Source organism: Apodemus sylvaticus, chromosome 22, assembly GCF_947179515.1.
Source record: "Apodemus sylvaticus chromosome 22, mApoSyl1.1, whole genome shotgun sequence".
Classification (NCBI taxonomy): Eukaryota; Metazoa; Chordata; class Mammalia; order Rodentia; family Muridae; genus Apodemus; species Apodemus sylvaticus.
The window spans coordinates 29,206,906-29,224,091 of record NC_067493.1 but is presented as its reverse complement, the minus strand read 5'-3'; the positions used below and the strand labels follow the sequence as shown (position 1 = coordinate 29,224,091).

The 17,186-nt window shown below is 36.5% G+C and overlaps 1 protein-coding gene across 1 annotated transcript in view; it reads right to left on the bottom strand.

The window, feature by feature from the left end:
• Positions 1-2,606: 2,606 nt before the first annotated feature.
• Positions 2,607-17,186, bottom strand: part of LOC127672477 (cytochrome P450 3A13-like) — an 80,228-nt gene continuing 65,648 nt past the window's right edge. The window contains exons 10-13 of the mRNA XM_052167623.1: positions 15,478-15,638; positions 12,551-12,777; positions 5,320-5,482; positions 2,607-2,702 (exon numbers count right to left, since the gene is read on the bottom strand). Of these exons, the coding sequence (XP_052023583.1) occupies positions 2,607-2,702; positions 5,320-5,482; positions 12,551-12,777; positions 15,478-15,638 (647 nt within the window). The remainder of the gene's footprint in view (positions 2,703-5,319; positions 5,483-12,550; positions 12,778-15,477; positions 15,639-17,186) is intronic.

The window sequence follows — 17,186 nt, the reverse complement described above, 5'->3', positions numbered from 1 at the left end:
CCAGTGTAGGGGAATGCCAGAGCAGAAAGACAGGAGTGTGTGAATGAGTAGAGGAACATTCTCATTGAAGCAGGTGGAAGAGGGAAAGAAAGGGGGGTTCTTCCTGAAAGGAGGAGAACCAGGAAAGGGGATAAAGCAGCCCTATCTATAATATCCAGAAGCTGGAAAGAACCTAGATGTCCCTCAATGGAGGAATAAATACAGAAAATGTGGTATATTTACACAAAGGAATACTACTCAGCTATTAAAAATAATGAATACATTAAATTTTTAGTCAAATGGGTGGAATTGGAAAATATCATCCTAACCCAATCACAAATAACACACATGATGTGCACTCACTGATAGGTGGATATTAATCCAGAAGCTTGGAATATCCAAGACACAATTCACATATCAAATGATACCAAAGAAGAAAAAAGAACAAAGAATGAGTACACTAGACATTCTTAGAAGTGAGAACATTCTTAGAATGTGATACCCACAGAAGGAGATACAAAGACAAAGTGTGGAACAGAGTCTGAAGAAAAGACCATCCAGGGACTACCTAGCCTAGGGATCCATCCCATATACATTTACAAAACACGGATACTATTATCGATGCCCACATGTCCTCCCTGACTGGAGCTGGATATAGCTGTCACCTGAGAGGCACTACTAGTACATGAGACATACAGAGACATCAGGTCCAACTTAGTTCAGAGCATGACAGTTTTATTATTTTAAATCTATCCAGATAATACAATAGTTGGGCAAAGAATATTCTGCCCTAATGTTATCAACTATATGCTTACAACCTCATCTGTGCCTGTCTGTGGTGGAGGGTGCAGGCTCTAACTTATGGTTGTTGTGTCTTACTCATTCTGAAGCCTGGTCCAAAGAAACTTCCTCTCTCCGTGTGTCCCTTCTTTTCCTCCTGGGATCCATATGTATTTCCTTTCCTTTTGCCCAGCAATTGGCTTACACCATCTTAATTGACACAATCAAGAACCGATTAGGGAACAAAATTTTAGTATCAGATCCTCCACACCCAGGTAGAAATATGGGAGATGGCCAGATGGTCTTGAGAATGAATTTAAATCTTCAGGCTGCAGGGATGTGGGCTCAAAATGGCTTGAGGATATGCCAGAAACCTGTGGATGGGGCAGCTCCCAAGTATCTTGGGAGTGCCCTTTGTTGTGACTCTTATCTTTGTGATTTTAGAACCAGAAGAGGTCATCTCCTATAGCCAGGTAGAAAACCCAATAGAGTTATAGAGACACCAACCCACCCACAAAACTTTCCACCCTAAATTTATTCTGCTGACAAAAATGCAAACATGCGGGATGGTTTGGAGTCTGAGTGAAAAGACAAGAAATATTTGACCCAATTACAGACCCATGTCATGGGGAAGCATCAATCTCTGACACTATTAATGGTACTCTGTTTTCCTTGTAGACAGGAGCCTACCATGGCTGTTCTGTTAGAGACTCAACTCTGCCGCTGACTCAGACAGATACAATGATCCATAGTCAAGCATTTGATAGAGCTTGGGAATTCTTCTGGAAGAGTTAGGGGGAGGATTAAGCATTCTGAAGGTTATATCTACTCCACAGGAAGACCGACATGTTCAACCAACCTGGACCTTTGGGGGCTCTCAGAGACTGTACTATCAACAAAAAGGATAAACATGCAGGAACTAGATTGACATGTGCGCACACATGTGCACACAGCCACACACACACATACACATACACTCACACACACACAAGTATATGTGCAGATATGCAACTCAGTCTACATGTGGTTCTCAAACCACTAGATCAGGGGCTATCCCTAAATCTGTTGCCTACCTGCGGGATCTGTTCCCATAGCGGAGATTTAAAGTTTTCTGACCTCAGTGGGGGTAGCACCTAGCCCTAGCCCCACAGTGACATGATGTTCCAGGGTGAGGAGATACTAGAGGAGGGAGCGTGTCCCTTTCAGAGAAAAGGGGGAGTGGGGAAGGGTTATGGACTCTGGAAGGGGGTGTAGGAGTGGGGCAGCGATTAGGATGTAAAGTGAATAAAACAGAAAGAGAACAATAATCCATTTTGAGAGTGATGCTACATGCCTATAATCTATGAAATTAATATGCACACTCTGGAGGATTCCATGATTAAAACCAATTGAGATATACAGCAAGTTCTAGACTTCAAACAGGAACATAGCAAGAAAACTCAGCTCCCCCAAACCATAGTAAGTAAATGTGTACTAATCAAAGAAGTTGCTAGTAGAATGCTAAGCCACAAATGGGAAATTAAAGATTATACAATGAAACAACATTGACAGTATTATTGGGTAAACTTTAATTACTATAGACATAAAGCAAAGGTGATTTTGCTATCACTGGAAAAGTGGATTTTTGATATGAGATCACATGTACATTACTGAACAATAATTTTCCTTTCACATATAATAATCAAGACTGTATCAAGACAATTAAAACTAATTGAACACTGAACATTCAACTAATAAAGTGCAGAAGAATAAAGTCATAGTGATCTAGATTTTCTTCTGGGGTAAGTTAAAATCTCAGGTATTTGCCATTCATTCTTTAAAGAACATAGCAGAACTTGAGAACAAAATCATCCTTCATTTATGGTTCCATCTCTTGATGTAACTTTCAGGACAATAGGCTTTTCTGGAGAATGAATCAGTTTCTTACCTAATTTCAGGGGAATCTGAAATAATTGAATAAACACATTGGTAAGTTAAAAGAATTATCAAATTTTACAGTTTGCTAGAGACAATATATTAATAACAATAATGGCTTCTTTCTATGTTGTTGCATGGCTGTGATCCCAATATTCAGAAGTAAGAGGAAGGAAGAAGAAGAATTTAAGGCTTACTGAGGTACATAATATTGTCAAAACCTGGTGATCAACACAGACTTCTTCCTGTTTTCAGAAAATACATATAAGTGATTAAATATCACTTTAATATTGAATATCTTCAATTGCTCATGTAGAATATGAAACTATGATTCAGTCTATTTATACTTTAACATACATATTGAATACTTATCTTGTAATTGGCCTAGGACAAAATTGTAGCAGTGTATCATTTTATTTGATCTAAATTTTAAAGTAATACTAGAAATTTGAACTTCGTAAAGCACATCTTAGGGCACAAAGTATACATTTTTAAAAATGTGATATAAAGTTAATTTCCATTTAGTAAATTGGAAAGACAACCATGAGTAGGGTTTGTTCATAGTGAGCACTGTTGTCATACTCTGACTTCCAAACAGTATGTTTACCTTCCAATCTGACACAATTGTGCTCATAATACAGGGTGGACATTGGGAACTTTTAAGGTATTAGTCCCCTCTATCTATTTTGAAATTAAAAGATATTGCTAAAAGAAAATGTACAGTTATTTTGATTAATTTTAAAATTATATTCTTGTTGGTTTGTGGGACAGGGGGTTCTACATCAGAAATATTTTGAGACATACGTGTTACAAAACTCATGAAATTAAACTTGCTGGGCATTTTTCTATTAAGTTTATTACAATATATTCTTAAGTTCTTCATATGGGACATTTCAAACATGTTTGTGAATGTGACAACTTGCTTTTAAAGTTTATACAGAATGGGGTTGAGGATTTGTAAGACCAGATGACTTACTTCAAGGAGACAGTGCCTTTCAGGAACCATAGGCAGATACACACATATACTTTTAAAAATTGTTAAACTGATACACACTTTAAAAATCTCTTCCATATCTGTAGGAGTCATACAGGTCAATGATGTCAGGAGAACATGGTCCACAGAACAAAGCAGGGCTCATGGGAGCTCACAGAGACTGCAGTGGCCCTCTCTCTATATATATGCTGTGCATGTATAGATTGGAGTTTTTGTGTGACTTCTAACAATAGGATTGTGTGTGTGTATGTGTGTGTGTATGAGTCTTTTGCCTTCTTGGGCGATCCATTTCCTCTTACTGAGTTATCCCATCAAGAACTGTTTATGTATATTCTATTGCATTCTTTTATGATGTGTTTTGTTGCTAGCACTGGAAGATCTACTCTTTTATGAAGATAAATGAAGCAGCAGTAGATCTGGTAGAGAGGGAAGCAGGAGAGGGTCCTGAGAAGAGAGGAGGGAGTTGAGGCTATGGTTGAGATAGGTTTTATGAAAAACAGAAAAGAATTGGTAACATATATAGTATACACAAGAATGAAAATGTTCTAACAAAGCCAATTTCAATGTAAAATACAAATATACTTGTAATGAGGGAAAAATCACCTACATTCAATGATATTTTTATAGCCATATAAGGGATATTTTCATTAACTCTACATGATCTTACAACTTACACTTAGACACAGAATAACTGCCCCCAAAATGAAGGGCCCTAGAGCTCACACATGACTTTAAATACATCTTAAACAGAGAACATTTAATTAAAGATAAATAGGTATATGTATATATGTATATATGTATATATGTATATATGTATAAATGTATCAATGTATAAATGTATATATATGTATACATGTATATATGTATACATGTATATATATGCATATATATGTATACATGTATATATGTATACATGTATATGTGTATGCATATACATGTATACATATACACATGTATACAGGTGTATATATATGCATGTATGCATGTATACATTATGCATGTATGTATGTGTATAGATGAATACATGTATGTATGTATATTTGTATACATGTATATATGCATGTATTTATGTTTGTATGTATTATGTATGTATGCATGTATGTATGAATATACATGTGTGTATATATATATGTATGCATGCATATATGTATGTATGTATATATGTATATATGTATGCATATATATATGCATGTATATATGTATATATGTATATATATGCATGCATAAATGTATGTATACATGTGTACATATATATGTATATGTATATATGTATGTACCCATGTATATATGTATATATGTATATGTGTATATATGTATAAGTGTATATATGTATATATGTTTATATGTGTGTATATATATATATATATATATATATATATATATATATATATACATACATATGTACATCTATCTAACTATCTATGTATCTATGGGATACATAACCCTAAGTTATGAAAATGTATGTGATAAACAGTACACAAAATCAATATATTTGTGGGTTTCATTAATAGCCCCCAGACAGAATCATACATAAGAATTCAGGGTATTCACTCTTCTAATAGTGGTCGAGTTGATTTATTATGAGATTTGGTAGTTAAAGATTCTTTGTACCATTTACAAAACAATATCAAAAAGAATACATTTTGCCTCACCTCTGTTTTCTCACAAGTCTGTACAGAAAAATTCTGCAAGATTTTGACAACAGCAAGCTTCATGTTAATGAGAGCAAACCGCATGCCAATGCAATTTCTCGGACCATTTCCAAAAGGCATGTATACATAAGGATTGATTCTGTCCTTATTCTCCTTGCTGAATCTGGTGCCAAAATTGAGCAAGAACATAAATAAGGAAATAAGAACACATGAGTGATATATTTGTGGGTTTCAATTATAGCCGCCAGACAGAATCATACATAGGAATTCCGGTTTTTCACTATTCTAATAGTGGTGGAGTTGATTTATTATGAGATTTGGAAGGTTAAGGTTCTTTGTACAGTTTTACAAAAAGGACACTTCCAGAATTAAAGATGATGTGTAGTGGACGCTCACTGAAATCAAATGTGTCCTTAAACATTAAAGTCATTAAAATATTAAAGAAGTCTAGGTTCCCAATGTCTAAACATTACAAAATACAAGTAAGTGAAAAAGGAACTGTCCTGAGGTCTGAGTTGGGGATTCACTCATTGGGAACAAAGGAGAAGATATAAGTTATGAATGAATTGTTTGTATTGTATCCTCTAGTTTCCTCAAGCTCCTTTCTTGCCTTCCTATCTTTGCTTTGTTCTACTCATTCTAATCTGCTTCATTTTCTTCATTATCCCTTTCATTTTAGGACTCCTTTTGCCTCATTAAGATACTTTAAAATTTGATTTTTCTTTCCTTCCTTCAAGAGTCATCAAGTGAATTAGTTTGCAAGGACACACATTATGAAAGACGCGAGCTGTGTGATGGGGGATGTGGCCTAGGGCAAGGATGATGCTGAGGCATATCCAATCCCTGTCAAGCTCATCCTGAGACAAACAGGAGTAAGGATTTTTCCATCTATGTCTCTGGGCCTGCATGTGCTAGTAAACATAGCTTTCGGTTCCCCACCTCCAAAACCTTTGGGATAGAGACAGAGCCTGGTGGTCACTTCCAGGTTTAACCTCTTTCCTCCCCATAAGGTCAAGTCCAGAAATCACCTGGAATTCCTCTTCATGAAACTGAAGCATTCCTAGCATCTCAGCTACAACTAATAATGTACACTCACTTTGTCTCCCTTATTACTCCTGTGAGTATTTTGTTCCCATTCTCAGAGGTACCAAAGCACCCTCACTTAAGTCCTCCTTCTTCTTGAGCCTCCTGTGCTGGGTGAATTGTAAATTGTTTATTTTGAGCTTTCGGGCTAAGATCTGCTTATGAGTGCATATAATGTGCTTTCTTTTGGGATTGTGTTATCTTGCTCAGGATGACACTTTCTAGTTCCATCCATTTGCCTAAGAATTTCATTAATTCATTGTTTGTAATAGCTGAATAGTATTCCATTGTGTATATATGCCACAGTTTCTGTATCCATTCCTCTGTTGAAGGACATCTGGGTTCTTTCAAGCTTCTGGCTATTATAAATAAGGATGCAGACTGAAGTAAAGGCCACCCAGAGACTGACCTACCTGGGAATTCATCCCATAAACAGTCACCAAAACCCAACGAAAAGAAGTATATTCCAAAAGGAGCATGCCATGGTTGTCTCCAGAGGGGCTCTGCCAGAGCCTTACAAATACAGAGGCAGATGCTAGCAGCCAACCATTGGACTTGGCATGGGGTTCCCAATGGAGGAACTGGAGGGTGGTCAGGAGGAGCAGAGGGGGTTTACAGCCCCAAGGGAAGAACAATGATTTCAGTGACTCAGATGCCTCAGACTCCCAGGGACTAAACCATCAACCAAGGGATTCACATGTTCCAGCAAAAATGTGGCAGAGGAATGCTGAGCGTCAGTGGGAGGAGTGGTCATTGGTCAGGTGAAGGTTCAATAGATGCCACAACAAAGGGAAACTGAGGGGGGCTAGGGAGGAAGTGGGTCGGGTGGAAGGGCATATACATGGAGGCAGGGGGTGGGAGGAGGGGTTGGGTGTGTGGGGGAGAGGAGGAAAATCATGAAAGGTTTTACTAGTGGCAATGTAAATGAAGATGATATTCAATAAATTAAAAAATAGTGTACACTCACTATGAAAACCCCTACATGCTACATATTACATACGGTTTACATAACACTTATTACTCCTTACTGAAAACTTGGGAGAAGCCTGTTTCTCTCTGCAATAACTGCCACACCAGAATCCTTTGGATGCACTTATATAGATTAACTTTGTTCCCTCCTTGCAGCATAGTGTACAGCTGGTGTCTGGAAGCCCCGGAGGAAGAAGTGAAGCTGGACTGGCAACACACTGCTTTTCAAATCTCTTATCAATGACTTTTGTCTCTATCTGTTCCATTAGGAGAAAGACTACTAAAAGTAATGTCCTATGTACCATTTAAATCATCACTCTCAACTGACCTAGACCCTGAGATCTCTCAGACACTAAGCCAACATACAGACAGCTTACAGCAACTTATATGAGGCCCCTGTCACATATACACCAAAGGACTGATTGGTCTGGCCTCCATTAGAGGAGATACGCCTAACCTTCAAGATACTTGAGATCCCAGGGAGTGGAGAGGCCTGGCAGGGTGAAATTCAGTGGAGTGGGGGTATTCTCTTGGAGATGGAGGGGAGGAGGAATGGGATGGGGAACAATCAGGGGGAAGACCAGGAATAAGATGAAGACTGGACTGTAAAAACATTAAAGAATAAAAGAAAAAGAAAAACATTTAAAAATTTAATTTCTCATGTGATTATATAAATAAATATGCAGATTCTGGAAATGCTCAGGAAGCCTAATAACCATCTGTTCTCTGAGAGTTTTTAAGCATCATGAAAGATTGTGAAATAATTCCTTAGTAATATTTTACAGAATACATTGGAGTCAGATGGAGGTTGTGTTGGAATGTATGTGCAAGATGAATTTGGTGAATCTCATTAAGGAAGATTATAAACAAATATGAGAAATATTAGAACACTGTTGTAGACTTTTATATTATATGTTGGGTTATAACCATAACCTTAATCTTTTCTTTTTAACTTTTGCATTCTTCACTCTCTGGGCTAGTAGTCAGTGATGTTCACAGAATATATAATATTGGGTTCAAATGGCATCAATGTGTACAATAAATGGCATCAGTTTGAAGTCATTTAGCTACAGAAAGTGAGATTGTTGGGTATATAGATTTCACCTACACAGGAAACTGAAATCTGTCAACTCTATTTTAATCTTCCAATGTGTACTATATTTAAACTGCCTTATCTAGAGGGAGGACTAATATTAGAAGACTTAGGCATCAAAATCTTTATGAAAAATGAGAGAACACTATTCATCTAAATTATTTGAATCCTGATTCAACTACTACTATCTTAAAAATATATTTCACATAAGTAGTATTATGTGGACTAAGCAGATTACTTTCATGAATATATGTATAGCCATACACTTATATACAAGCAATAACAATTACAACAAAAAGATACCTTCAACTTGAAAAAGTATGGGTAGACATGTACAATAAATTTTGGGTGGGAGAAGTATAAGAACAAATGTTATACCTAAATTAAAATCTCAAAATCTCCCTCCCATCCACTTTGCCCCTTTTGCCTGTTCCTTTCCTCTGTGACAGAGTGTTAGCTGGGGTGTTCCACTGAAGAAATCATATCCTAACCTATCTGAAAGGACCAGCTATACTCAGAGGATTTGAGGACCTGCTGCACTCATAATAGAAGAGGATCCACTGCCCTCAGAGCAGTTGAGAATCCACAGAATGCAGAACAGTTGAGGATCTGCTGAACTCAGAGTAGTTGGACAGTAGCTTGACTGCTTCAGTGAAGACCCAAGAGCCTGAAGGCCTCCCAGAAAATCTACTGCAGCCAGGACAACAGATCAGCAGTTTCTCTGCCCTGTGAAAAGTTTGCAGTTGGAAGGTCCCACAGGTGGTTTGCTACAGCCAATGCTGCAGGCCTACTAGGAGAACTGAAGCAACCCAGAAACAAAAGAGGCAGACCCTAGACAGTCACTGAAACCAACAATCACAACGGATATCCAAATAGCAAAAGACAAGTGCAGGACCATAAACAGTTTATCTACCAATCCAGCCTTATATAGGATCCCAGAAGGAAAACTCCAACACAAGGAAGCTACTTTTATCAAAATGACAAGGTACTAATCATCTTACAACAAAGACAAAGGAGGAAACCACATGCCCATAATGCCATGTACAAAAAATTCATAACAGGAACTAATAATATTCTGTTTTAATATTTATCAATATTGATGAACTCAACTCACCTATAAAAAGACATAAGCTAACAGACTGGATACACAAACAGGATCCAGAATTTTGATGCATAAAATAAATAAATCTCAATAACAAAGACAGACAGTATCTCATTGTAAAATACTGGTAAATGGTCCCAAGGAAAATCCTGGTTCGCCATTCTAATATCCAAGAAAATAGACTTTCAACCAAAAGTTATAAAGTGTGATGAAGAAGGACACTTCATATTCATCAAGGGGAAAATCCACAAAAGAAATTCTCAATTCTGAAATTTATGCCCCAAATGCAAGTGCATCCACATTTATTAAAAAAAAAAAAAAAACTTTACTCAAAACATAATCCACACATCAAATGAGGTACAAGAAGAACGGAGGAGTGGCCCCTTGTTCTGAAAAGACTCAGTGAAGCAGTATAGAGCAAAATCAGAACAGGGAAGTGGGAAGGGTTGAGTGGGAAAACAGGGGGAGGGAAGGGGACTGATGGGACTTTCGCGGAGTGGGGGTCCAGAAAAGGGGAAATCATTTGAAATGTAAATAAATATATCAATAAATTAAAAAAACTTTACTATATCTCAAAACAGACACTGAACCACAAACAATAGAGGTGGGAGACTTAAACACCCAGGCTGGCCTTGAACTCAGAAATCCACCTGCCTCTGCCTTCCAAGTGCTGGGATTAAGGCGTGTGCCACCACTGCCCAGCCACAATGCAAGCACTGTTAAGAGGAAATTCATTGCATTAAGTGTGCTGGTGAAATAGCTGGAGAGATGTAACACTAAGAACAACACACCTGAGGACACTAGAACTAAATGAAACAAACTCATCCAAGAGGAGTAGAAGGCAGGAAATAGTCAACCACAGGACTAAAATGAACCAAAAATAAACAAAAAAAAATTCAAAGAATCAACAAAACCAGAAGCTGTTTTTTTGAGAGAATCAACAAGATAGATAAACCCCTAGCCAAACTAACTAAAAGGGCCCAGACGCAGTAACCAAGTAAACAAAATCAGAAATGAAAAGGGAGCCATAACAATAGAAACGGAGGAAATTCAAAAAAATCATCAGATCCTACTACAAAAGCCTATACTCAAGAAAAGGGGAAAATCTAGATCAAACACATAGTTTTCTAGACAGATTCCACATGCCAAAGAAAAATCAAGAGCAGGTAAACTATCTAAACAGGCCCATATTCCCTAAGAAAATAGAAGAAATCATTAAAAACCTCCCAACCAAAACAAGTCCAGAGCCAGATGGATTTAGTACAGAATTCTAACAGATCCTCAAGAAGAACTGATACCAATTTTCCTCCAAATATTCAATAAGATAGAAAGAGAAGAACACTACCTAACTTGTTCTATGAAGCCACAATTACTCTCACACCTAAACCACACAAGGAACAAAAGAGGATTTCAAACCAATCCTGCTTATGAATATAGATGCAAAAATACAGAATGAAACTGTTGCAAATTGAAATCCAAAAACACATCAAAACCATCATTCACTACAACAAGTAGGCTTCATCCCAGAGATGCAATTTCATTTAATATACAAAAATCCATTAATGTAATCCACTTTATAAACAATCTTTAAGAAAAAGTTACATGATCCTCTTCTTAGATTCAGAAAGAACATTTGAGAAAATACAATACCTCTTCATGTTGAAAGTATTGGAGAGATCAGGAATTCAAGGCCCAGACAAAAACAAAATAAAAACAATTTACTGCAAATCAACAGCCAATATCAAATTAAATGGAGACATACTTGATGCAATACCACTAAAATCGGGGACAAGACAAGGATGTTCACTCTCCTCATATCTAGACCAATAAGACAACGAAAAGAGAGCAAGCGGATACAGATTGGCAAAGAAGAAATGAAGGTGTCACTATTTACAAATAGTATATATAAGCGATACCAAAACTTCTACCAGAGAAATTCTCCAGCTGATAAACAACTGCAGCAAAATGGCTGGATATGAAAGTAACTTAAATTTATCAGTAGCCTACTTTTATACAAATGATAAACAAGCTGAGAAAGAAATTAGGGAAACCACTTCCTCCACAATAGCCAAATATAATATAAAATATCTTGGAGTAAATCTAACCAAACAAGTGAAATAGCTGTATATCAATAATTGCAAATCTCTCAAAAAAGAAATCTAAGAAGATCTCAGAAAATGTGCACATACTAAATAAAATATTCAATAAAAGAAAGATCATATCAACTCTCTAAGGAATAGATTACTTGCATTTGGAGGAATCACTCACTGAATGACTGTGGAGGAGCCATCTTCAGGAAGCAGACAGGGACAACACTAGGAGCAGGTGCATTCACATTTATCCTCAGTGAAACTGCTCAAACTACTAAAAGTATGAATTTCTGCAACTTTTAAATGCACACATGTGTAACTCAATGGTTTCCCATATTTGAGACATGATTCCCATATTTGGGCATGTGTCTAAAGATTTCTTCTAGCATAAAGGACAACTTCAAAGAAACATAAACAAGTGACTTTAATAAAACATTAGTTTCATAATCATTATAATTGTGCTTGCTCTCTCTGACAGGTACTAACACACGTACATGCATACATCATGCAAGCATGCCTCAAAAATAGTTTTGATAAATTATATAAAGTAACCAGTATTTATAAAAACTGGAGAAACATGTGTTTATACTAATTTTTAAATATCTACCCATACTTAGAAATGTGTAAAATGATATCACTGTATTAAGGAAGTTTGTATGAAGGTTTTAAGACTCTAAAAATATTTCACAATTTAGAAATATAATTTCTTTGTTCAGCTAAAATCCTTGTAGCATTTTAAAATAATAATTATCTCTTTGTAGTAAGAACGATGTAAATTTAAACATACATTTAAGATAATAAAAATTTCAATCTGTATGATTACTATAAGAGACATATTAATGTGCTTAGAGAACTATGATTCAGAGTGTGTTTCCCTTCACATAGACATCATACCTTTCAGGACAGAATTTCTCAGGTTCTGGCCAGTATTTGGGATCTCGATGAAGAACAAAGACAGGTACCTCTACTTTTGTATTTTGAGGAATGAACACACCATTGATTTCAGCACCTTTCTTACTTAGTCTGGACAGTCTGGCACCAACTGGATATAATCTCAGAGTTTCACTTATTACCATGTCCAAATATTCTAAGTCTACGAGGCCATTATAAGTGGCAGGTGCCTGGGAAGAGAAAAACAGATATTTGATGATTTGAGATCTGTAATTAACTTTCATATCAATACATACAGCACTTCTAAGTCATTAGAAACTCGTCAATCAACACAGATTAATGAGTGAATTGAACACTGATATGTTATATTCACAATAGTCTTGTGTTTTGATCAGCTAAAGGGCCATTGAAATTCACAGTGAAACGATTATGGGAGATAATCAGATAAACTTCTTTTTAGATCTCAACTCATAAGTTTCTCTTTATACTGCTCTTCTTTTCAATAATAATGAGTATCATATTTTATCAATCTTGTTCACTATAGATCAGCTGCCAAGGTAATCATAACATTTTATAGAGAGGCCATTATTGCAGACCAAGGAAATTTAATGCACACAGTGTCAAATTATCTTTGAAAAATCTATATCAAGCCTTTCTAATGAGAACTCATTGTGTGTAAAACCTATTATTAAGTTTAATATTACTATAGGTGTGAAGATTAATGGCATATTAAACAGGAATAACATATGACATTATAGTGAATTAAGTTCAGTATGATCTTTTCCTTTGAAACTCTTCTTGGTAAAATAAGATAAAAGTGGGCAATAAGTGACTGTAAAATTTATATTCTACTGAAAGTTCCATTCAACTCCATGCAGAGTTGCTGAAACAGACTTCCTCTTCTTGCTTCATATAGTGTTAAAACAATTCTTTACCTTTCAACATCTCACAGCCTAGAGTTGTCTGAAAAGGATGTCTTAACTGAGAGATTAAGGATTAGTAGATTAGATAGGTTTGCGGGTATGTCTTAGAATTTTGTTTCCCTGATTGTATTGATTGATGTGGCTGTGTCTAGGCAACTGTGGGTAGCATTATTTCATGAGAAGTTTATATTGGGGTATACGAAAATAGCTATATCACGATAGCTCAGTGAGTAGGTCAGATAGTAGCTAGCATCCTTCATGGTCCCTGATGTTCTTATTTGACTTTGAGTAAGTGCCTTTGTCAAAAGAAATGCTATGTGGAGCTGCAAGCACTCCTGCCTACAAGTTCTTGTCTTGAGTCCCTGCATTTTCTTTACTCCATGATAGATTGTCATCAAAAAAATGCCAGCTGAAATGAGTAATTTCCTCTACATAGACTGTTTTTGTCTTGGTATTTGCTACATGAGAGAACGAAGTAAGAACAGAAGGTTAGTATGAGACATGATGATGCTTTGTATGTTTCTCACTGATAACTAGACAGCCACAGATTAGATACCACACACTCCATTGCAGTCACTTTTGTGTAGAGATATGAAGACAGCTTATGTGATATGTTGCTATTGCTCCATGGGACATTGGATCTTCCATAAGTTGAAAAGCTTATGTTGGAAGCTTCCATAATTTCCATGTTCATATCTAATCACATGACTGGAGAAAGAAGTAATGTAGAGAATAACTGCCTACCTTTGATAAGAAAAGTTGTAAGTTATAATGGCTGGTTTTTGTATTGTGCTATTATATCCTGTTCTGTCTCATTGGGTTGTTACCTCTTAGAGACTTGATCTTTCCTGAAAGGAGAGAGAGAGAGATGGAGAGAGAGAGAGAGAGAGAGAGAGAGAGAGAGAGAGAGAGAGAGAGAGAGAGAGAGAGAGAGAGGAGGTGGGGAGGAAAATGGAGAGGAGAGGGAGAGAGAGAGAGTCTGAAGGATAGGACAGAAGGTGGTGGGGCTGTGAGGAGTGGATGGAGGAGAAAATGTGTTAAGAATGTAAAACATGAGAGAAGAATCTCTTGTCAATCTAAAAACAGAAAAATGAATATCTTCTAGATTATTGTATGTCTTCAGATATTTACTGCTCCTTGATCTCTGATATAGGCTTTATTTCATTTCCCTCAGTTGTATCTTCTGAGGCTATTTTTTTTTAAAAATACATCTGGGTTCTTTCCAGCTTCTGGCTATTATAAATAAGGCTGCTATGAACATAATGGAGCATGTGTCTTTATTGCATGCCGGGGAATCCTTTGGGTATATGCCCAGGAGAGGTATAGCAGGGTCCTCCGGAATTGTCATGTCTAGTTTTCTGAGGAACCGCCAGACTGATTTCCAAAGTGGTTGAAAAATACAATAAAATGCTTGTAAAAACAGATATGTTTTCATTGTTAATATTCTTGCCAAAGCATTCACAGTAGTAAAGCAGCTAGTAGGTCACTGAGAGACTAAAGGGATGCCTCAGTGATGAAGAACACTGTTTTCTCTTGCAAAGGACAAAGAGTGGTTTCCCAGTACCAAAGTTGTGGATCACAATTACAGGAAATTTAGTTTTGGAGCATCTGTTTTACAATTCTGGTCACCTCAGGATCTAGGCATGGACATGATGATAAATATACATTTAGGCAAAATAGTTACATACATTAAGTGCAGATTTAAAAGGTCATTGACTGTTAAGTGATTATACTTAAAGACTAGATATTTTGTTCATGCTTTTAGAGTATGTCATTTTGGCAAGAAATAATAGATATTAGAGGATCATTAAAAAGTACAATGATTAATTTTCTCTATGAACACTATTGACTTCCATCTCTCATTTCTCTTCTGCACTTAGATTTTCACTATTGATTTCTATAAGAACCAATGTTTATGATATTTATTATCATTTTCAAAATATGTGAGGAAGAAATATTTCTTGTTGATGTTTGATGTATTCTGGTTTTCAGATGCTATCTACTCACCTTATTGGGCAGAATTGCATCAATTTCATGCTGGAGTTTCTTCTGGACATCAGGGTGAGTGGCCAGTGTATACATAATAAAGGAAAGAACATTGCTTGTTGTCTCATAGCCAGCAAAAACAAATATTATTGATTGGGCCACAATCTCCAGATCAGAGAGACCTAAAATAAGATCAGTCATAACAGGTATAATGGATCATGTTGGGAAGATGGCATAGTTGATACCACATCTCTTTATAATTTTGAGAAAATATTATCAATCATGTGTAGGACAGTGTTCTATGAGAATATATAGTAAACAAATACCAGGATAAATGTAAAAATACTATATATTGTACTTATCAGAGAAGTGTGGACAATAATATAGGACACTATGCATAGTAATAAGCAAGATGTCAATGTGTCATGCATTGGAAAGTTGCATAAAATAGAATAGGAAAGAACTGGGATTTTGAGCTTATTCCCAATAAGTTGTGCAGCAAAGGTAAACTTAAAATGTGAGCTGTAGGCCAGATCAGCAGCTACATACCTGCCAACATCTTATAGACTTTATGCTTCCCAGGAGGTATACAGTAACCAAGATCACAGCTCCACTTTCTCTTTGATCCACTTCCCCATCCAAGTCAGATTAGAGGTATGATACCTGCTAATATGCTACTGCCTTTGAGCTTCCCAAGAGGTCCAAGTAAGGACACAGCCTGTCTACCTTCCAGGGTGTCTGGAGGAACCAGGGACACAGCCTGCTTGCATCGCAGGAGGTTCTCAGTAATCAGGGAAAGAGACAGCCTGGTCAAAAAAATAAGACAAGAAGCCCACTCCAACCAGAGACAATACTGCCTGCTTCCAAGGTGATAGATCTCTTCTAACCCAGGTAACAGAGCTTTGCCTCCCTCCAAGGAGGCCAGCTCTAGTCAAAGACACCCAGGCCAGTTGACATCAGAGATAAGCAGATGGTCAGAGGCAAACACAAGGTCATAAACAACAGAAATGAATACAATTTGGCATCATCACAACCCAGTTCTCCTATCACAGCAATCCCAGATACATGCCTGAGAAGTAAGATACTGATTTAAATCTCATCTCATGAAGATAATAGAGACCTTTAAGGAGTATAGAAAAAGCTCCCTTAAAGAATTATATGAAAACACAGACAAAGAGGTGGTAAAAAAAAAAGCCCATAAAAATAATCAAGTAAATCCCTAAAAGAAATATAGGAAAATACAATGAAACACATGAAGGAATTAAACAAAATAGTCCAAGAACAAAAATGGAAATAGAAACAATTAAGAAAACAAAAAGGGAGGTAACCATGGGTATGGACAAATTAGGAAATGGATCAGGAGCTATAGATGCAAGCATCACCACCCAAATACCAGATATAGAAGAGAGAATTTCAGGCATAGAAGATACCATAGAAAATATTGACACATAAGTCAAATGTAACAGTGGAAATGGTGCCTAACACAAAACATCCATGATATTTAGGACACAATAACAAGGTCAAATGTACAAATACTAGTAACAGAAAAGTGTGAAAAATCAGATCAAAGGGCCAGAAATCATCCTCAACAAAATCATAAAAGAAAACTTCTCTAACCTAAAGAAAGAGATGGCGATAGATGTATAAGAAGCATACATAACACTAAATAGGCTGTACTAGAAATGAAAATCCTACAGTCACATAATAATCAAAAACTAAATGCACAGAAC